A 22,071-nucleotide genomic window follows, 5' to 3' on the forward strand; every position below is an offset into this window, starting at 1 on the left:
ACAGAATATAACATATCCCACAAATTATTTAAATTTACTTTCCAAAGAAAAAAATCAGCCACTGATGATATAACTACAACTATAGTAGAAATGTTTTTAGGCTGAGTATTGCTGCTTCATAAATAAGTCCATTTTAGCAACTAAATCCAGACACAATTAGTTGGTGATGACTTCTGAAAGAGATGAAACTTTAGAGATGGAGAAGTTATTTGACTGAGGGATGATACTCCCTGTACTATCTGCATATTGGCACCCTGCTAGGGCTTTGCTGTAGAAATGCTGCAATCAGATGGATGTGAGAGGAAGCAATTATGGACCAGTTCACAGCTTCTCAGGTAAGCTACGCTGGAATCTTTACAGTTTACCAATTCCTCAATGATATCGGATATAGAGAAATCACCAAAAAAGGCTTTAGAGGGGAAAAATGCTCTAATTTTGAATTTTAAAAATGGATTTAATTTACCTTCCCTACTTACCTTCCTAGATGGCATAATCTACATTTAAATGACATTTAAAATTAGAAACTGGCCAGGCTCGATGGCTCACGCCTGTAATCCCAGCACTTTGGGAGGCCAAGGTGGGCAGATCACCTGAGGTTGGGAGTTTGAGACCAGCCTGACCAACATGGAGAAACCCCATTTCTACTAAAAATACAAAAATCATTAGCCAGGCATGGTGGTATATGCCTGTAATCCCAGCAACTCATGGGGCTGAGGCAGGAGAATCACTTAAACCTGGGATGTGGAGGTCGAGCTGAGCGAGATCGTGCCATTGCACTCCAGCCTGAGCAACAAGAGCGAAACTTTGTCTACAAAAAAGTAATAATAATAATTAGAAACTATTAACTTCAGCATTGTTTTGTGTTCTAAAGAGATTGACAGGTAAACTCAAAAGCTGTATTTGTGACTTAATCTTATTTTACATGGTTAAAAGTGGCCTACGCCCTCTATGGAGTTTTCCTCTTAATTTCTATTCTTGATATTAAATGAGAAGAAATACAGACTGAATTCTCTTTTCCCAAAGAATTCATATATTCCTTATGAACTGTGAAAGGGTTGCCTTCTTTCACGGGTCCTTATATTTCTAAAGTATCTTCAGTCGTTTAGTATAAAGAGAAAATTTTGTTTCATGTCAAAGCTTTTGCTCCTTTATACAAGGTATTAATAGATTAAATATCAAAACAGTGATAAGTCATATACCAAGTTTCAAAATTATTACATCATAGGGCTTTAAAAAATGGAAGAACATAGAGTAGCAATTAAGGAAAGTATCAGCCTTTTAGAATTTTAATCTAAATCTTAAACTCCTCAAAAGGAGTGCCATTATTATTGTAATTAAAATGTCTGAAGAGTTCTTAGAAACATAGTTTTTAAAGAAACATTGTTTTAAAGACACTGTGTAGTAATGGATAAGACTTTTAAGTATGGTGCAATTCCAGATAGGTAATGATTTTTAAATGAAAGCACCAATGTTTAAATACCAATTTTGGAATCTGTCATCCCCCTTTCCCCCGCAAAAAAGAATTAATTTCAACCCTTGGTGCAGACCTAGGGCATGTTGTAAACCTCACAGCCCTACATCATTCTTTCTCATGGCGTTATACTTTTCCAATTTTTTATCATATTCCTTGAAAATCAGTGGCAAGGTATGGGAAAGATAAGAGACCATACATTTGAACATTTAAAAGAGATTTCAGTACTTTTATGACACATCGTTTTCACTTTTCTGTTGTGCACCCTTTCTACAGGAATGGAAAAGCAATAGAACATCAGGTCAAACAACTCTTGCTACTAATGTAAACTCACTCTCTGAAAACCATTCTCAAATAGACAATGAGTGTCATAAAGCAAGCATGTGAATGCTACACAACTGGGAACCCACTAACTTTTTTGAAATAAAAAGACATCACTTGTAGAGTTCACAGGTGACTGAGGGGAGCAGCCAGAAGTGTGCAGGCAGCCACCATCTTAAATTCCGGGAGATTGAGTTTACATGTTCTCCAAATGGCACAAGCCTCCTAACAGTCCAATGAATCAACAGACACTTGGGAAATATTAATAAACAACTTTTTATGAACTATTACTACAAAGAACTTCAGCAAGAGGGGAGAGAAATTTTAGTGACCTTTTAGTAAACATTTTTAGCTTAACAGTCTTTGGGACCAGATAGTTTTTTAAGAAAAACAAAAATGCTTATAAACACCATTGCTCTGTATTCAGCTGGTGTACACTAAAAACAGGATGATGGAAATACATGTTTTTAAAGCATTTACACAGGAAATGTTCATATTTTTCATGACATTCTAAATCATTTAGCAATTACAATGCTACGTTAGCTAAAACACAAGTATTCTTTATTGCACATTTCAAAGTAATAAAAACGCTATAGCTTAAAAGGTGATTTTTACTTAGGGAAGAAATGACATTTCTGAATTGTTTGGCTCAAAAATGCATACTGCCAAGGCAGCTTAGTTCTAACAACAGATCTTTTAAAATAAACTTGGATTTGGAAGCCAATGAAATCCTTTACTGTAATGAATAATGTACAGTCCATTTTTTCTCCAATCAAACATCAGAGGTCATAGTTATAGGCTCTACTTTAAAGCCACTGAACAGTCCTGACTAGTGCTCTGAGAGGCCAGAGGAGGCTCATCTCTAGAGCATGGCAACAGTAAGCCTCTTGTGGCAGGTGGTGGTGGGTAATCCTGGGGAACATGGATTGGGGGTGGCAACTGGGTACCAGGAATAAAGTACTCTCTTGGACCAAGAGGACCTAAAGGTCCAAATGGTGCATGTCCTGGTAAAAATTCCCGAGGGTGGAGTGGCAGCTCCCATTTTCCTGGTGCAAATTCTCTTAAGCGTAGTGGTGGACGATAACCAGGGCCTGGAAAACAAAAATTATGTCGAGTAAATTCCTAGGAACAGAGCTAAATTAAGATGATGCCAGGTATGTTAATATAACCTGTCATCCTTTTCTTTTTTCAGAGGCAGGGTCTTCCCTGTCAGCCAGGCTGGAGTGGAGTGAAGTGATCATGGCTCACTGCAGCCTCAATCTCCTGGGCTCAATCGATCCTCCCCGCTCAGACTTCGAGTAGCTGGGACAGCAGGTGCAAACAACCACACCCAGCTAATTTTTGTATTTTTTGAAAAGACAGAGTTTCACCATGTTGCCCAGGCTAGTCTCAAACTCCTAGGTTCAAGGGGTCCACCTGCCTCAGCCTTCCAAAGCGCTGGAATTACAGGCATGAGCCACTGTGCCTGGCCTGTCATCTTTATCTTGAGATAGATTTCTACTTGGAAGTACTATATACCATAACAAGAAGACAGATTAAATCTGGCTTCATTACAACAAATATTTTGATAAATTCCATTGTTTACTACTGTATATTAAAAAGTTACGTAGTACCCCAACATGTGATTAATATATGCCATAAAAATCAAGGTGCTTGCCCAGCTGGAAAAGGTGTTACACCTTCATCTAATTAAATCAGCAGCATTCATTAGATAGCAGTTAAATTCTACCTTCTCTTTGATATATCCCTCCTTTGTACGCCCGAAGATGAGGGTTGAGGGTTTGATACTTCCCTGTCTAATATTCTGTGACCCACTGCTTATGCTTCCGTTATGAGTGATTAGAAGCTTTATGTTGCGGATTGTGTATATCTGTGCAATACAGAACATCTTAAATAGGGGATGTGTTTTATCTACCTTTCTATCCGTTGCAAAACCTAGTACAAAGCAAGATATCAAAAAAAAAAAAAAAAAAAAAAAAAAAAAAAAAACATGTGCTGGATATTCCTGGCTGATACCTGGAATCCCAGCACATTGGGAGGCCAAGGCGGGTGAATCACGAGGTCAAGAGATCAAGACCATTCTGGACAACACGGTGAAACCCCAACACTACTAACAATACAAAAACATAGCTGGGCATGATGGCACGTGCCTGTAATCCCAGCTACTCAGGAGACTGAGGCCGGAGAATTGACTGAACCTAGAAGGCAGATGTTGGGATTAGCTGAGATCATGCCATTGCACTCCAACCTGGGTAACAAGAGTGAAAGTCCATCTCAAACAAACAAACAAAAAGAAATACCTTGCACTGAAAGAACAATAATCTCTGCACATTAATGACTCTAATCTACACTTCAAGCTACAGACGTCTATATACAGTGTTCTACATTGTGATTTTTGTTTGGTGTATATGTAAGCTGACTTTCATATCTTACTATTACAGATATATTTAGGATTCAAAATAGACTCAACAGCATTTCATACTATAGTAATGAGAAGGGGAACCATGTACGCCTCATAAACTATAAAGTTGCTAAGGCAAATACAGTTGATTCTTGAACAATGCAGGGATTAGGTGTGCTGATCCCCCGTGCAGTCAAAAACCCACGTGTAACTTTTGACTCACCAAAGCCAACCTACTAATAAACAGCCTACTATTGACCAGAAGCCTTACCAATAACATAAGCAGTTGATTAACACATATTATGTGTATCTATCTATCTATCTATCTATCTATCTATCTATCTATCTATCTATTTGAATATATGTTGTAAGCTGACCTTAATAGAGTAAGCTAAAGGAAATGTTACTGAAATCCTAAGAGGAAATGTATGTACAACACTGTATGGTATTTGTGTATACTGTAAGTGTGCAGGATCTGTTTACAAGATGAATCGTCTGACAAAAGTGACAGATAACTGCTGCTGCACACTCCAATCTATGGCATATATCAAAGCAGTTCAACTTTTCCAGTAATATCATGACATTGCTTCTTGAGAATACTTCCAGCATCACAAGTGGCATTTTATATGAATCACATGGTGTTATTCAAGGTTTATGTTCTTGCACTAAACATAAGAAATACACAAGAACTGTGAGAGATTATGTCTACATGGAGATTAACCTCACGCGGTGTTTAAAGTGGATACTCGCCACGCCTGAGCTCACTGCCATAGCAACAGGAGGTGGCTATGAAATTACTGTAGTAGTCCAGAGTGTACTACAGCCACCTTTTTGCATTCAGGATTTAACACTGTGTCTTTACCTGTGTTTCCTTTCTCCCAATGGTGAATGGTGTCATGTATATCTGTGTTTGTGTGTGCAAGTTTTGATAAACTTTTAAAAATAGATTTTTGAATATTTTACAATAGTTTACGATAAAATAGACTAGTATCTACATATATTGTATTCATGACAGACGTAATTTTTTTAATTTAGTATTTCTAGGCTGTGTGTTTCATCTGTAAGTTCTTTCAAATTCTTGCAAAGTTCCAAAAATTTTCCCAAGGTATTTTTTGAACAACCTCTGCGTATAAACGGGCCTGCGCAAATCAAACCTGTGTTGTTCAATGGTCAGCTGCATTTGGAAGAGGAATCCCACAGAACTTTAATTAAAAGATAAAGGCTTACAATTCCTAGTAAAATCAATGAAAAGAAACAATAAAAGGACCTCAAGGGAAATAATAAATTCTTTCTGTTCTAAAACAAACCTTGCAGTTGAATACTTATCCACCAAGACAAATTAAGACATTTTCTTTTCTATACTGGACAGACCCAAATTCTAAATTGTTGTCTGCGTCAGAATCCTCAAATAAAAGGGAAAAAGCCACAATAAAGAGTATTGCAAGGAAACATGTGAATGCTCACCCAATTCACTTCTAGGCATATCTCTTTAACTGAGAGTAGCAGAGAGTGGTCTCACAGGTGGCTCCACGGTCAATGGACGGGAGCATCTCCACCACTCACAGGGGATGGGCCAAAAGAGCCATTCTGGCTCAGGGGACCTAAAGATGACCTAGTACACGGCCAGAGATGTTCAAAAAAACATGTGCTGAATATTCCTGGCTTTCTAGAAATAGCTCCTTTCCTTCTTCTATTAGAGACGATTATTGCCCATCTAATCACAGGACATTATGCAGCACCCTTTGTGTTTTAAGAAACTTGGGAAGAAGTTACAAGGTACTCAGTCAGCTTCCTCGCTGCATGGCAAAGCCCTGCAATTGCAGTTGTTTTAGCAAGGGACAGAGAGAGAAGATGACTACGCTTTACAAGTTAATCACCGGTGTTCAGATCATCTTACCAAAGGGTGGAGGAATTGGCCGAGGCCCGAAAGGTCCACAGAGCTGAGGTGGTGGTCCATATGGAATGGGTGGTGGTACAGGGCCTCCCATGGGGGTGCTCATCAGAGGGACTCCTGGGAAAGGAGGGGGCCCTCTTGGAGTCGTATGACCCTGCAGAGTAGAAGCAATTGAAGTTTTGAAATACTCTGGTATGACAGACAAAAGTACCAACACCAGTCAAAACTAAAACCCAATGAAGCAGATGTCAGGCACTTGTCCAAAGAGCAGAATTAGTGCAGCAACTACTGCCCTCATTTGTTCACACTCACAGCTTAGAGAGGTTAAAAGTATGTCACAAGAGTGAACATTTTTGCTATAATCGTCTTACTGCTTATATCTGCACATGGAAGGGAAAGCAGAGGTTATAAAGGGAAGTCCTTCCTGACTAACACTATTTCTAAGGCAGTCACTCCCTCTGCACATCCCTCCCATCAGGATAATTTCCATATTTAGAACGCAGAGAATGAAAGGGAATGAAAAATCCATTCTCTGCCATGTAATAGCAATTATTCAGAGTACCTTCAACAGGCCTTACATATGGCAACTCGAATTCTCCTATCTCTAAATCTCTAATAGGACCATCTTGTTCCAAATATGCAGGAACACAGGCACAGAGAGTATTAGATAATTTGCTGACAGTCACACAGCATGTAAGAAGCTGGGCTGGAATTCAAGGCCGGGTTGGACTCCAAGGTCATGTTCTTTCCACCTCTACTTCTACTCTCTAACAAAGGAGTCACTACTCTCTTTGAGGTCTTCTACTTCAAATGGGTCTTGGGTCTTATCCAAGTTGCCCCTGGATAAAAACATTTCTCAAGACATGTGTATTCCTCGAGTCATGTGCTGGAACTCCAAAGTATGTTCCAAGAGAAACAATGTTATATACACAAATTACGCAGGCACACTCTATTTACCTTCATTCACTAGTAATACTGTCTACTGTGAGACACGGACTAATCATTTCCTATGGGAAAGTGGTTTGGAAACTCTCAGTCGTAAAAATAAATGTACTCTGATTTCAATACAGAGAAGCATGGTGAGGTATCATCACAGGACTTGCCAGCCTTAACAGCTAAACAAGTTACAAGAGAATACACTTGTGTGAACACTGTTTAACGACACCGCTGAGAAATGGCTCAACGGGTAATTACAGTCTTCCACTGTTCAGTACTTCCAACAAACATTCTTCTGTTATCAATCTGTAATTTCAGATCATTCAAAGTAGGTTTTGCCTACTATACAATTGGAGACATTCTTAAATAGTACATTTCCAAACGGAGGCATAATAATGAATTATACAATTTACAATGAATTTACTCTGCAAAAGAGCATTAAACACTGAAATACCGAAGAGTGGGGACGATTCACTTTGTTTAAGTTAATTACAGTTACAGCAAATGCTCTACACAGGATGAATGTCGAAGCAATCAGGAGAGAGGAGAAAAGGCCAGCAAATCAGTCAGATTTCAGCAGCACTCCCAAGTCAAGGACAAAAGTAAGATCAATATCGCCAGGCAATTTATAGCCCAGTTCAGTCCACACTTCTAAGGACTTACTGCTACTGGATGCTCAGCTGAAGATGCAATGCTGAGAACTGAGGGGACTTCAGGCTCTTGGAGAACAGTTTGCTTTTTTAGAAAAATATATGGGACAGTACAGATAGAACACACAAATAGGAGATGAAGCAAAGAGAGAGTTGCAGGAAAAGCTACAGGTTCTTGAAATGACTATTCAAAATGGGTACATTTACCTTGCCTTCATCCATCGCCCTGGAAGGGGAAGAGCCTCTTGAGCCGTTGTTCATCATGGCAGCTGGACCAGATCCTGCATCTGTTAAAGGCCAGATAACTGACATAGGCTTATTCTGACTTGTGTACTCTATGAGGAGGCTAAAACAAAAATCCTCTCCCCGCTTCCTGCATGGCTTTAGACTCTTTAAACACTCTTGCTCCCTTACCAGAAGGAGAGGGTTTCCCAGATTCCTCAGCTGACCATTGAGGATGAGACAGAGGCCCGTCCACAGATCCTTGGGAAAGAAAGAACAGAGCCCGTGTATGTATTTTGCAGAAGAAATAACAAATTGTAGACGGGTTAGGGTTCAAGTCTATCTGGAAAGCAACATTAAAAACGGGTCTCCTGATACTCATGAAGGCAAATCATTCATAATTTATTCACAGACTTAGAGAATTAAAATGAGAAATGCCGGGCTGGGCACGGTGGCTCATGCCTGTAATCCCAGCACTTTGGGAGGCCGAGGCGGGTGGATCACGAGGTCAAGAGATCGAGACCATCCTGGTCAACATGGTGAAACCCCGACTCTACTAACAGTACAAAAAATCAGCTGGGCATGACGGCACGTGCCTGTAATCCCGGCTACTCAGGAGACTGAGGCCGGAGAATTGCCTGATCCCAGAAGGCAGAGGTTGTGGTGAGCTGAGATTGCACCATTGCACTCCAGCCTGGGTAACAAGAGTGAAAGTCCATCTCAAACAAACAAACAAAAAGAAGTGCCTTGCACTGAAAGAACAATAATCTCTGCACATTAATGACTCTAATCTACACCTCAAGCTACAGACTTCTATATACAGTGTTCTACATTGTGATTTTTGTTTGCTGTATATGTAAGCTGACTTCCATATCTTACTATTATAGACATATTTAGGATTCGAAATAGACTCAACAGCATTTCATACTATAGTAATGAGAAGGGGAACCATGTATGCCTCATAAACTATAAAGTTACTAAGGCAAATACAGTTGATTCTTGAACAATGCAGGGATTAGGTGTGCTGATCCACTGTGCAGTCAAAAACCCACGTGTAACTTTTCACTCACCAAAGCCAACCTACTAATAAACAGCCTACTATTGACCAGAAGCCTTACCAATAACATAAGTAGTTGACTAACACATATTATGTGTGTGTATCTATCTATCTATCTATCTATCTATCTATCTATCTATCTACCTATCTATCTAACTATCTATCTACCTATCTATCTATCTGTTTGTATATATGTTGTAAGCTGAATACTTACCTTAATAGAGTAAGCTAAAGGAAATGTTACTGAAATCCTAAGAGGAAATGTATGTACAAAACTGTATGGTATTTGTGTATACTGTAAGTATGCAGGATCTGTTTACAAGATGAATCGTCTGACAGAAATGACAGGTAACTGCTGCTGCACACTCCAATCTATGGCATATATCAAAGCAGTTCAACTTTTCTAGTAATATCATGACATTGCTTCTTGAGAATACTTCCAGCATCACAAGTGGCATTTTATATGGGTCACATGGTGTTATTCAAGGTTTATGTTCTTGCACTAAACATAAGAAATACACAAGAACTGTGAGAGATTATGCTTACATGGAGATTAACCTCACGCGGTGTTTAAAGCGGATACTCGCCACGCCTGAGCTCACTGCCATAGCAACAGGAGGTGGCTATGAAATTACTGTAGTAGTCCAGAGTGTACTACAGCCACCGTTTTGCATTCATGATTTAACACTGTGTCTTTACCTGTGTTTCCTTTCTCCCTAATGGTGAATGGTGTCATGTATATCTGTGTTTGTGCGTGCAAGTTTTGATAAACTTTTAAAAACAGATTTTTGAATATTTTACAATAGTATATGATAAAATAGACTAGTATCTACATATATTGTATTCATTCATGACAGACGTAATTTTTTTTTTTTATATTTCTAAGCTGCGTGTTTCATCTGTAAGTTCTTTCAAATTCTCGCAGTTCCAAAAATTTTCCCAAGGTATTTTTTGAACAACCTCTGCGTATAAACGGGCCTGCGCAAATCAAACCTGTGTTGTTCAATGGTCAGCTGCATTTGGAAGAGGAATCCCACAGAACTTTAATTAAAAGATAAAGGCTTACAATTCCTAGTAAAATCAATGAAAAGAAACAATAAAAGGACCTCAAGGGAAATAATAAATTCTGTCTGTTCTAAAACAAACCTTGCAATTGAATACTTATCCACCAAGACAAATTAAGAAATTTTCTTTTCTACACTGGACAGACCCAAATTCTAAATTGTTGTCTGCGTCAGAATCCTCAAATAAAAGGGAAAAATCCACAATAAACAGTATTGCAAGGAAACATGTGAATGCTCACCCAATTCACTTCTAGGCATATCTCTTTGACTGAGAGTAGCAGAGAGTGGTCTCACAGGTGGCTCCACGGTCAATGGACGGGAGCATCTCCACCACTCACAGGGGATGGGCCAAAAGAGCCATTCTGGCTCACGGGACCTAAAGATGACCTAGTACACGGCCAGAGATGTTCAAAAAAACATGTGCTGAATATTCCTGGCTTTCTAGAAATAGCTCCTTTCCTTCTTCTATTAGAGACGATTATTGCCCATCTAATCACAGGACATTATGCAGCACCCTTTGTGTTTTAAGAAACTTGGGAAGAAGTTACAAGGTACTCAGTCAGCTTCCTCGCTGCATGGCAAAGCCCTGCAATTGCAGTTGTTTTAGCAAGGGACAGAGAGAGAAGATGACTACGCTTTACAAGTTAATCACCGGTGTTCAGATCATCTTACCAAAGGGTGGAGGAATTGGCCGAGGCCCGAAAGGTCCACAGAGCTGAGGTGGTGGTCCATATGGAATGGGTGGTGGTACAGGGCCTCCCATGGGGGTGCTCATCAGAGCGACTCCTGGGAAAGGAGGGGGCCCTCTTGGAGTCGTATGACCCTGCAGAGTAGAAGCAATTGAAGTTTTGAAATACTCTGGTATGACAGACAAAAGTACCAACACCAGTCAAAACTAAAACCCAATGAAGCAGATGTCAGGCACTTGTCCAAAGAGCAGAATTAGTGCAGCAACTACTGCCCTCATTTGTTCCCACTCACAGCTTAGAGAGGTTAAAAGTATGTCACAGGAGTGAACATTTTTGCTATAATCGTCTTATTGCTTATATCTGCACATGGAAGGGAAAGCAGAGGTTATAAAGGGAAGTCCTTCCTGACTAACACTATTTCTAAGGCAGTCACTCCCTCTGCACATCCCTCCCATCAGGATAATTTCCATATTTAGAACGCAGAGAATGAAAGGGAATGAAAAATCCATTCTCTGCCATGTAATAGCAATTATTCAGAGTACCTTCAACAGGCCTTACATATGGCAACTCGAATTCTCCTATCTCTAAATCTCTAATAGGACCATCTTGTTCCAAATATGCAGGAACACAGGCACAGAGAGTATTAGATAATTTGCTGACAGTCACACAGCATGTAAGAAGCTGGGCTGGAATTCAAGGCCGGGTTGGACTCCAAGGTCATGTTCTTTCCACCTCTACTTCTACTCTCTAACAAAGGAGTCACTACTCCCTTTGAGGTCTTCTACTTCAAATGGGTCTTGGGTCTTATCCAAGTTGCCCCTGGATAAAAACATTTCTCAAGACATGTGTATTCCTCGAGTCATGTGCTGGAACTCCAAAGTATGTTCCAAGAGAAACAATGTTATATACACAAATTACGCAGGCACACTCTATTTACCTTCATTCACTAGTAATACTGTCTACTGTGAGACATGGACTAATCATTTCCTTTGGGAAAGTGGTTTGGAAACTCTCAGTCGTAAAAATAAATGTACTCTGATTTCAATACAGAGAAGCATGGTGAGGTATCATCACAGGACTTGCCAGCCTTAACAGCTAAACAAGTTACAAGAGAATACACTTGTGTGAACACTGTTTAACGACACCGCTGAGAAATGGCTCAACGGGTAATTACAGTCTTCCACTGTTCAGTACTTCCAACAAACATTCTTCTGTTATCAAACTGTAATTTCAGATCATTCAAAGTACGTTTTGCCTACTATACAATTGGAGACATTCTTAAATAGTACATTTCCAAACGGAGGCATAATAATGAATTATACAATTTACAATGAATTTACTCTGCAAAAGAGCATTAAACACTGAAATACCGAAGAGTGGGGACGATTCACTTTGTTTAAGTTAATTACAGTTACAGCAAATGCTCTACACAGGATGAATGTCGAAGCAATCAGGAGAGAGGAGAAAAGGCCAACAAATCAGTCAGATTTCAGCAGCACTCCCAAGTCAAGGACAAAAGTAAGATCAATATCGCCAGGCAATTTATAGCCCAGTTCAGTCCACACTTCTAAGGACTTACTGCTACTGGATGCTCAGCTGAAGATGCAATGCTGAGAACTGAGGGGACTTCAGGCTCTTGGAGAACAGTTTGCTTTTTTAGAAAAATATATGGGACAGTACAGATAGAACACACAAATAGGAGATGAAGCAAAGAGAGAGTTGCAGGAAAAGCTACAGGTTCTTGAAATGACTATTCAAAATGGGTACATTTACCTTGCCTTCATCCATCGCCCTGGAAGGGGAAGAGCCTCTTGAGCCGTTGTTCATCATGGCAGCTGGACCAGATCCTGCATCTGTTAAAGGCCAGATAACTGACATAGGCTTATTCTGACTTGTGTACTCTATGAGGAGGCTAAAACAAAAATCCTCTCCCCGCTTCCTGCATGGCTTTAGACTCTTTAAACACTCTTGCTCCCTTACCAGAAGGAGAGGGTTTCCCAGATTCCTCAGCTGACCATTGAGGATGAGACAGAGGCCCGTCCACAGATCCTTGGGAAAGAAAGAACAGAGCCCGTGTATGTATTTTGCAGAAGAAATAACAAATTGTAGACGGGTTAGGGTTCAAGTCTATCTGGAAAGCAACATTAAAAACGGGTCTCCTGATACTCATGAAGGCAAATCATTCATAATTTATTCACAGACTTAGAGAATTAAAATGAGAAATGCCGGGCCGGGCACGGTGGCTCATGCCTGTAATCCCAGCACTTTGGGAGGCCGAGGCGGGTGGATCACGAGGTCAAGAGATCGAGACCATCCTGGTCAACATGGTGAAACCCCGACTCTACTAACAGTACAAAAAATCAGCTGGGCATGACGGCACGTGCCTGTAATCCCGGCTACTCAGGAGACTGAGGCCGGAGAATTGCCTGATCCCAGAAGGCAGAGGTTGTGGTGAGCTGAGATTGCACCATTGCACTCCAGCCTGGGTAACAAGAGTGAAAGTCCATCTCAAACAAACAAACAAAAAGAAGTGCCTTGCACTGAAAGAACAATAATCTCTGCACATTAATGACTCTAATCTACACCTCAAGCTACAGACTTCTATATACAGTGTTCTACATTGTGATTTTTGTTTGCTGTATATGTAAGCTGACTTCCATATCTTACTATTATAGACATATTTAGGATTCGAAATAGACTCAACAGCATTTCATACTATAGTAATGAGAAGGGGAACCATGTATGCCTCATAAACTATAAAGTTACTAAGGCAAATACAGTTGATTCTTGAACAATGCAGGGATTAGGTGTGCTGATCCACTGTGCAGTCAAAAACCCACGTGTAACTTTTCACTCACCAAAGCCAACCTACTAATAAACAGCCTACTATTGACCAGAAGCCTTACCAATAACATAAGTAGTTGATTAACACATATTATGTGTGTGTATCTATCTATCTATCTATCTACCTATCTATCTATCTATCTATCTATCTATCTATCTATCTATCTATCTATCTACCTACCTATCTATCTATCTATCTATTTGTATATATGTTGTAAGCTGAATACTTACCTTAATAGAGTAAGCTAAAGGAAATGTTACTGAAATCCTAAGAGGAAATGTATGTACAAAACTGTATGGTATTTGTGTATACTGTAAGTGTGCAGGATCTGTTTACAAGATGAATCGTCTGACAGAAATGACAGATAACTGCTGCTGCACACTCCAATCTATGGCATATATCAAAGCAGTTCAACTTTTCTAGTAATATCATGACATTGCTTCTAGAGAATACTTCCAGCATCACAAGTGGCATTTTATATGGGTCACATGGTGTTATTCAAGGTTTATGTTCTTGCACTAAACATAAGAAATACACAAGAACTGTGAGAGATTATGTTTACATGGAGATTAACCTCACGCGGTGTTTAAAGCGGATACTCGCCACGCCTGAGCTCACTGCCATAGCAACAGGAGGTGGCTATGAAATTACTGTAGTAGTCCAGAGTGTACTACAGCCACCTTTTTGCATTCATGATTTAACACTGTGTCTTTACCTGTGTTTCCTTTCTCCCTAATGGTGAATGGTGTCATGTATATCTGTGTTTGTGTGTGCAAGTTTTGATAAACTTTTAAAAATAGATTTTTGAATATTTTACAATAGTATATGATAAAATAGACTAGTATCTACATATATTGTATTCATTCATGACAGACGTAATTTTTTTTTTTAATATTTCTAAGCTGCGTGTTCCATCTGTAAGTTCTTTCAAATTCTCGCAGTTCCAAAAATTTTCCCAAGGTATTTTTTGAACAACCTCTGCGTATAAACGGGCCTGCGCAAATCAAACCTGTGTTGTTCAATGGTCAGCTGCATTTGGAAGAGGAATCCCACAGAACTTTAATTAAAAGATAAAGGCTTACAATTCCTAGTAAAATCAATGAAAAGAAACAATAAAAGGACCTCAAGGGAAATAATAAATTCTTTCTGTTCTAAAACAAACCTTGCAATTGAATACTTATCCACCAAGACAAATTAAGAAATTTTCTTTTCTATACTGGACAGACCCAAATTCTAAATTGTTGTCTGCGTCAGAATCCTCAAATAAAAGGGAAAAAGCCACAATAAAGAGTATTGCAAGGAAACATGTGAATGCTCACCCAATTCACTTCTAGGCATATCTCTTTGACTGAGAGTAGCAGAGAGTGGTCTCACAGGTGGCTCCACGGTCAATGGACGGGAGCATTCTCCACCACTCACAGGGGATGGGCCAAAAGAGCCATTCTGGCTCACGGGACCTAAAGATGACCTAGTACACGGCCAGAGATGTTCAAAAAAACATGTGCTGAATATTCCCGGCTTTCTAGAATTAGCTCCTTTCCTTCTTCTTTTAGAGACGATTATTGCCCATCTAATCACAGGACATTATGCAGCACCCTTTGTGTTTTAAGAAACTTGGGAAGAAGTTACAAGGTACTCAGTCAGCTTCCTCGCTGCATGGCAAAGCCCTGCAATTGCAGTTGTTTTAGCAAGGGACAGAGAGAGAAGATGACTACGCTTTACAAGTTAATCACCGGTGTTCAGATCATCTTACCAAAGGGCGGAGGAATTGGCCGAGGCCCGAAAGGTCCACAGAGCTGAGGTGGTGGTCCATATGAAATGGGTGGTGGTACAGGGCCTCCCATGGGGGTGCTCATCAGAGCGACTCCTGGGAAAGGAGGGGGCCCTCTTGGAGTCGTATGACCCTGCAGAGTAGAAGCAATTGAAGTTTTGAAATACTCTGGTATGACAGACAAAAGTACCAACACCAGTCAAAACTAAAACCCAGTGAAGCAGATGTCAGGCACTTGTCCAAAGAGCAGAATTAGTGCAGCAACTACTGCCCTCATTTGTTCCCACTCACAGCTTAGAGAGGTTAAAAGTATGTCACAGGAGTGAACATTTTTGCTATAATCGTCTTATTGCTTACATCTGCACATGGAAGGGAAAGCAGAGGTTATAAAGGGAAGTCCTTCCTGACTAACACTATTTCTAAGGCAGTCACTCCCTCTGCACATCCCTCCCATCAGGATAATTTCCATATTTAGAACGCAGAGAATGAAAGGGAATGAAAAATCCATTCTCTGCCATGTAATAGCAATTATTCAGAGTACCTTCAACAGGCCTTACATATGGCAACTCGAATTCTCCTATCTCTAAATCTCTAATAGGACCATCTTGTTCCAAATATGCAGGAACACAGGCACAGAGAGTATTAGATAATTTGCTGACAGTCACACAGCATGTAAGAAGCTGGGCTGGAATTCAAGGCCGGGTTGGACTCCAAGGTCATGTTCTTTCCACCTCTACTTCTACTCTCTAACAAAGGAGTCACTACTCCCTTTGAGGTCTTCTACTTCAAATGGGTCTTGGGTCTTATCCAAGTTGCCCCTGGATAAAAACATTTCTCAAGACATGTGTATTCCTCGAGTCATGTGCTGGAACTCCAAAGTATGTTCCAAGAGAAACAATGTTATATACACAAATTACGCAGGCACACTCTATTTACCTTCATTCACTAGTAATACTGTCTACTGTGAGACATGGACTAATCATTTCCTTTGGGAAAGTGGTTTGGAAACTCTCAGTCGTAAAAATAAATGTACTCTGATTTCAATACAGAGAAGCATGGTGAGGTATCATCACAGGACTTGCCAGCCTTAACAGCTAAACAAGTTACAAGAGAATACACTTGTGTGAACACTGTTTAACGACACCGCTGAGAAATGGCTCAACGGGTAATTACAGTCTTCCACTGTTCAGTACTTCCAACAAACATTCTTCTGTTATCAATCTGTAATTTCAGATCATTCAAAGTACGTTTTGCCTACTATACAATTGGAGACATTCTTAAATAGTACATTTCCAAACGGAGGCATAATAATGAATTATACAATTTACAATGAATTTACTCTGCAAAAGAGCATTAAACACTGAAATACCGAAGAGTGGGGACGATTCACTTTGTTTAAGTTAATTACAGTTACAGCAAATGCTCTACACAGGATGAATGTCGAAGCAATCAGGAGAGAGGAGAAAAGGCCAACAAATCAGTCAGATTTCAGCAGCACTCCCAAGTCAAGGACAAAAGTAAGATCAATATCGCCAGGCAATTTATAGCCCAGTTCAGTCCACACTTCTAAGGACTTACTGCTACTGGATGCTCAGCTGAAGATGCAATGCTGAGAACTGAGGGGACTTCAGGCTCTTGGAGAACAGTTTGCTTTTTTAGAAAAATATATGGGACAGTACAGATAGAACACACAAATAGGAGATGAAGCAAAGAGAGAGTTGCAGGAAAAGCTACAGGTTCTTGAAATGACTATTCAAAATGGGTACATTTACCTTGCCTTCATCCATCGCCCTGGAAGGGGAAGAGCCTCTTGAGCCGTTGTTCATCATGGCAGCTGGACCAGATCCTGCATCTGTTAAAGGCCAGATAACTGACATAGGCTTATTCTGACTTGTGTACTCTATGAGGAGGCTAAAACAAAAATCCTCTCCCCGCTTCCTGCATGGCTTTAGACTCTTTAAACACTCTTGCTCCCTTACCAGAAGGAGAGGGTTTCCCAGATTCCTCAGCTGACCATTGAGGATGAGACAGAGGCCCGTCCACAGATCCTTGGGAAAGAAAGAACAGAGCCCGTGTATGTATTTTGCAGAAGAAATAACAAATTGCAGACGGGTTAGGGTTCAAGTCTATCTGGAAAGCAACATTAAAAACGGGTCTCCTGATACTCATGAAGGCAAATCATTCATAATTTATTCACAGACTTAGAGAATTAAAATGAGAAATGCCGGGCCGGGCACGGTGGCTCATGCCTGTAATCCCAGCACTTTGGGAGGCCGAGGCGGGTGGATCACGAGGTCAAGAGATCGAGACCATCCTGGTCAACATGGTGAAACCCCGACTCTACTAACAGTACAAAAAATCAGCTGGGCATGACGGCACGTGCCTGTAATCCCGGCTACTCAGGAGACTGAGGCCGGAGAATTGCCTGATCCCAGAAGGCAGAGGTTGTGGTGAGCTGAGATTGCACCATTGCACTCCAGCCTGGGTAACAAGAGTGAAAGTCCATCTCAAACAAACAAACAAAAAGAAGTGCCTTGCACTGAAAGAACAATAATCTCTGCACATTAATGACTCTAATCTACACCTCAAGCTACAGACTTCTATATACAGTGTTCTACATTGTGATTTTTGTTTGCTGTATATGTAAGCTGACTTCCATATCTTACTATTATAGACATATTTAGGATTCGAAATAGACTCAACAGCATTTCATACTATAGTAATGAGAAGGGGAACCATGTATGCCTCATAAACTATAAAGTTACTAAGGCAAATACAGTTGATTCTTGAACAATGCAGGGATTAGGTGTGCTGATCCACTGTGCAGTCAAAAACCCACGTGTAACTTTTCACTCACCAAAGCCAACCTACTAATAAACAGCCTACTATTGACCAGAAGCCTTACCAATAACATAAGTAGTTGATTAACACATATTATGTGTGTGTATCTATCTATCTATCTATCTACCTATCTATCTATCTATCTATCTATCTATCTATCTATCTATCTATCTACCTACCTATCTATCTATCTATCTATTTGTATATATGTTGTAAGCTGAATACTTACCTTAATAGAGTAAGCTAAAGGAAATGTTACTGAAATCCTAAGAGGAAATGTATGTACAAAACTGTATGGTATTTGTGTATACTGTAAGTGTGCAGGATCTGTTTACAAGATGAATCGTCTGACAGAAATGACAGATAACTGCTGCTGCACACTCCAATCTATGGCATATATCAAAGCAGTTCAACTTTTCTAGTAATATCATGACATTGCTTCTAGAGAATACTTCCAGCATCACAAGTGGCATTTTATATGGGTCACATGGTGTTATTCAAGGTTTATGTTCTTGCACTAAACATAAGAAATACACAAGAACTGTGAGAGATTATGTTTACATGGAGATTAACCTCACGCGGTGTTTAAAGCGGATACTCGCCACGCCTGAGCTCACTGCCATAGCAACAGGAGGTGGCTATGAAATTACTGTAGTAGTCCAGAGTGTACTACAGCCACCTTTTTGCATTCATGATTTAACACTGTGTCTTTACCTGTGTTTCCTTTCTCCCTAATGGTGAATGGTGTCATGTATATCTGTGTTTGTGTGTGCAAGTTTTGATAAACTTTTAAAAATAGATTTTTGAATATTTTACAATAGTATATGATAAAATAGACTAGTATCTACATATATTGTATTCATTCATGACAGACGTAATTTTTTTTTTAATATTTCTAAGCTGCGTGTTCCATCTGTAAGTTCTTTCAAATTCTCGCAGTTCCAAAAATTTTCCCAAGGTATTTTTTGAACAACCTCTGCGTATAAACGGGCCTGCGCAAATCAAACCTGTGTTGTTCAATGGTCAGCTGCATTTGGAAGAGGAATCCCACAGAACTTTAATTAAAAGATAAAGGCTTACAATTCCTAGTAAAATCAATGAAAAGAAACAATAAAAGGACCTCAAGGGAAATAATAAATTCTTTCTGTTCTAAAACAAACCTTGCAATTGAATACTTATCCACCAAGACAAATTAAGAAATTTTCTTTTCTATACTGGACAGACCCAAATTCTAAATTGTTGTCTGCGTCAGAATCCTCAAATAAAAGGGAAAAAGCCACAATAAACAGTATTGCAAGGAAACATGTGAATGCTCACCCAATTCACTTCTAGGCATATCTCTTTGACTGAGAGTAGCAGAGAGTGGTCTCACAGGTGGCTCCACGGTCAATGGACGGGAGCATTCTCCACCACTCACAGGGGATGGGCCAAAAGAGCCATTCTGGCTCACGGGACCTAAAGATGACCTAGTACACGGCCAGAGATGTTCAAAAAAACATGTGCTGAATATTCCCGGCTTTCTAGAATTAGCTCCTTTCCTTCTTCTTTTAGAGACGATTATTGCCCATCTAATCACAGGACATTATGCAGCACCCTTTGTGTTTTAAGAAACTTGGGAAGAAGTTACAAGGTACTCAGTCAGCTTCCTCGCTGCATGGCAAAGCCCTGCAATTGCAGTTGTTTTAGCAAGGGACAGAGAGAGAAGATGACTACGCTTTACAAGTTAATCACCGGTGTTCAGATCATCTTACCAAAGGGCGGAGGAATTGGCCGAGGCCCGAAAGGTCCACAGAGCTGAGGTGGTGGTCCATATGAAATGGGTGGTGGTACAGGGCCTCCCATGGGGGTGCTCATCAGAGCGACTCCTGGGAAAGGAGGGGGCCCTCTTGGAGTCGTATGACCCTGCAGAGTAGAAGCAATTGAAGTTTTGAAATACTCTGGTATGACAGACAAAAGTACCAACACCAGTCAAAACTAAAACCCAGTGAAGCAGATGTCAGGCACTTGTCCAAAGAGCAGAATTAGTGCAGCAACTACTGCCCTCATTTGTTCCCACTCACAGCTTAGAGAGGTTAAAAGTATGTCACAGGAGTGAACATTTTTGCTATAATCGTCTTATTGCTTACATCTGCACATGGAAGGGAAAGCAGAGGTTATAAAGGGAAGTCCTTCCTGACTAACACTATTTCTAAGGCAGTCACTCCCTCTGCACATCCCTCCCATCAGGATAATTTCCATATTTAGAACGCAGAGAATGAAAGGGAATGAAAAATCCATTCTCTGCCATGTAATAGCAATTATTCAGAGTACCTTCAACAGGCCTTACATATGGCAACTCGAATTCTCCTATCTCTAAATCTCTAATAGGACCATCTTGTTCCAAATATGCAGGAACACAGGCACAGAGAGTATTAGATAATTTGCTGACAGTCACACAGCATGTAAGAAGCTGGGCTGGAATTCAAGGCCGGGTTGGACTCCAAGGTCATGTTCTTTCCACCTCTACTTCTACTCTCTAACAAAGGAGTCACTACTCCCTTTGAGGTCTTCTACTTCAAATGGGTCTTGGGTCTTATCCAAGTTGCCCCTGGATAAAAACATTTCTCAAGACATGTGTATTCCTCGAGTCATGTGCTGGAACTCCAAAGTATGTTCCAAGAGAAACAATGTTATATACACAAATTACGCAGGCACACTCTATTTACCTTCATTCACTAGTAATACTGTCTACTGTGAGACATGGACTAATCATTTCCTTTGGGAAAGTGGTTTGGAAACTCTCAGTCGTAAAAATAAATGTACTCTGATTTCAATACAGAGAAGCATGGTGAGGTATCATCACAGGACTTGCCAGCCTTAACAGCTAAACAAGTTACAAGAGAATACACTTGTGTGAACACTGTTTAACGACACCGCTGAGAAATGGCTCAACGGGTAATTACAGTCTTCCACTGTTCAGTACTTCCAACAAACATTCTTCTGTTATCAATCTGTAATTTCAGATCATTCAAAGTACGTTTTGCCTACTATACAATTGGAGACATTCTTAAATAGTACATTTCCAAACGGAGGCATAATAATGAATTATACAATTTACAATGAATTTACTCTGCAAAAGAGCATTAAACACTGAAATACCGAAGAGTGGGGACGATTCACTTTGTTTAAGTTAATTACAGTTACAGCAAATGCTCTACACAGGATGAATGTCGAAGCAATCAGGAGAGAGGAGAAAAGGCCAACAAATCAGTCAGATTTCAGCAGCACTCCCAAGTCAAGGACAAAAGTAAGATCAATATCGCCAGGCAATTTATAGCCCAGTTCAGTCCACACTTCTAAGGACTTACTGCTACTGGATGCTCAGCTGAAGATGCAATGCTGAGAACTGAGGGGACTTCAGGCTCTTGGAGAACAGTTTGCTTTTTTAGAAAAATATATGGGACAGTACAGATAGAACACACAAATAGGAGATGAAGCAAAGAGAGAGTTGCAGGAAAAGCTACAGGTTCTTGAAATGACTATTCAAAATGGGTACATTTACCTTGCCTTCATCCATCGCCCTGGAAGGGGAAGAGCCTCTTGAGCCGTTGTTCATCATGGCAGCTGGACCAGATCCTGCATCTGTTAAAGGCCAGATAACTGACATAGGCTTATTCTGACTTGTGTACTCTATGAGGAGGCTAAAACAAAAATCCTCTCCCCGCTTCCTGCATGGCTTTAGACTCTTTAAACACTCTTGCTCCCTTACCAGAAGGAGAGGGTTTCCCAGATTCCTCAGCTGACCATTGAGGATGAGACAGAGGCCCGTCCACAGATCCTTGGGAAAGAAAGAACAGAGCCCGTGTATGTATTTTGCAGAAGAAATAACAAATTGCAGACGGGTTAGGGTTCAAGTCTATCTGGAAAGCA

The 22,071-nt window shown here is 40.2% G+C and overlaps 2 protein-coding genes across 2 annotated transcripts in view; both read right to left on the minus strand.

The window, feature by feature from the left end:
* Positions 1–2,129: 2,129 nt before the first annotated feature.
* Positions 2,130–22,071, minus strand: part of LOC101032310 (transport and Golgi organization protein 1 homolog) — a 48,871-nt gene continuing 28,929 nt past the window's right edge. The window contains exons 22-23 of the mRNA XM_074381166.1: positions 6,091–6,241; positions 2,130–2,883 (exon numbers count right to left, since the gene is read on the minus strand). Of these exons, the coding sequence (XP_074237267.1) occupies positions 2,594–2,883; positions 6,091–6,241 (441 nt within the window). The 3' untranslated portion in view covers positions 2,130–2,593. The remainder of the gene's footprint in view (positions 2,884–6,090; positions 6,242–22,071) is intronic.
* Positions 7,675–21,904, minus strand: LOC141580359 (uncharacterized). The gene is made up of 11 exons (XM_074381465.1): positions 21,704–21,904; positions 19,914–20,064; positions 17,301–17,369; positions 17,094–17,173; positions 15,304–15,454; positions 12,686–12,754; positions 12,479–12,558; positions 10,689–10,839; positions 8,088–8,156; positions 7,881–7,960; positions 7,675–7,758 (listed from the first exon to the last, which is right to left on the minus strand). Exons 1-11 carry the CDS (start codon positions 21,806–21,808, stop codon positions 7,675–7,677), a joined length of 1,089 nt encoding a protein of 362 aa, XP_074237566.1. The 5' UTR covers positions 21,809–21,904.

The sequence above is a fragment of the Saimiri boliviensis genome, chromosome 11, assembly GCF_048565385.1.
Source record: "Saimiri boliviensis isolate mSaiBol1 chromosome 11, mSaiBol1.pri, whole genome shotgun sequence".
NCBI lineage: Eukaryota > Metazoa > Chordata > Mammalia > Primates > Cebidae > Saimiri > Saimiri boliviensis.

Bases quoted from the DNA above. Each gene is read 5' to 3' on its own strand.
- LOC141580359 (XM_074381465.1), bottom strand. From the start codon at position 21,808: ATGTCAGTTATCTGGCCTTTAACAGATGCAGGATCTGGTCCAGCTGCC. The intron at 12,755-15,303 runs GTAAGATGATCT...TTCTTTCCCAAG, and splicing joins GCCAATTCCTCCGCCCTTTG to GATCTGTGGACGGGCCTCTG. The intron at 7,759-7,880 runs GTAAATGTACCC...TTTCTAAAAAAG, and splicing joins GGGCGATGGATGAAGGCAAG to CAAACTGTTCTCCAAGAGCC.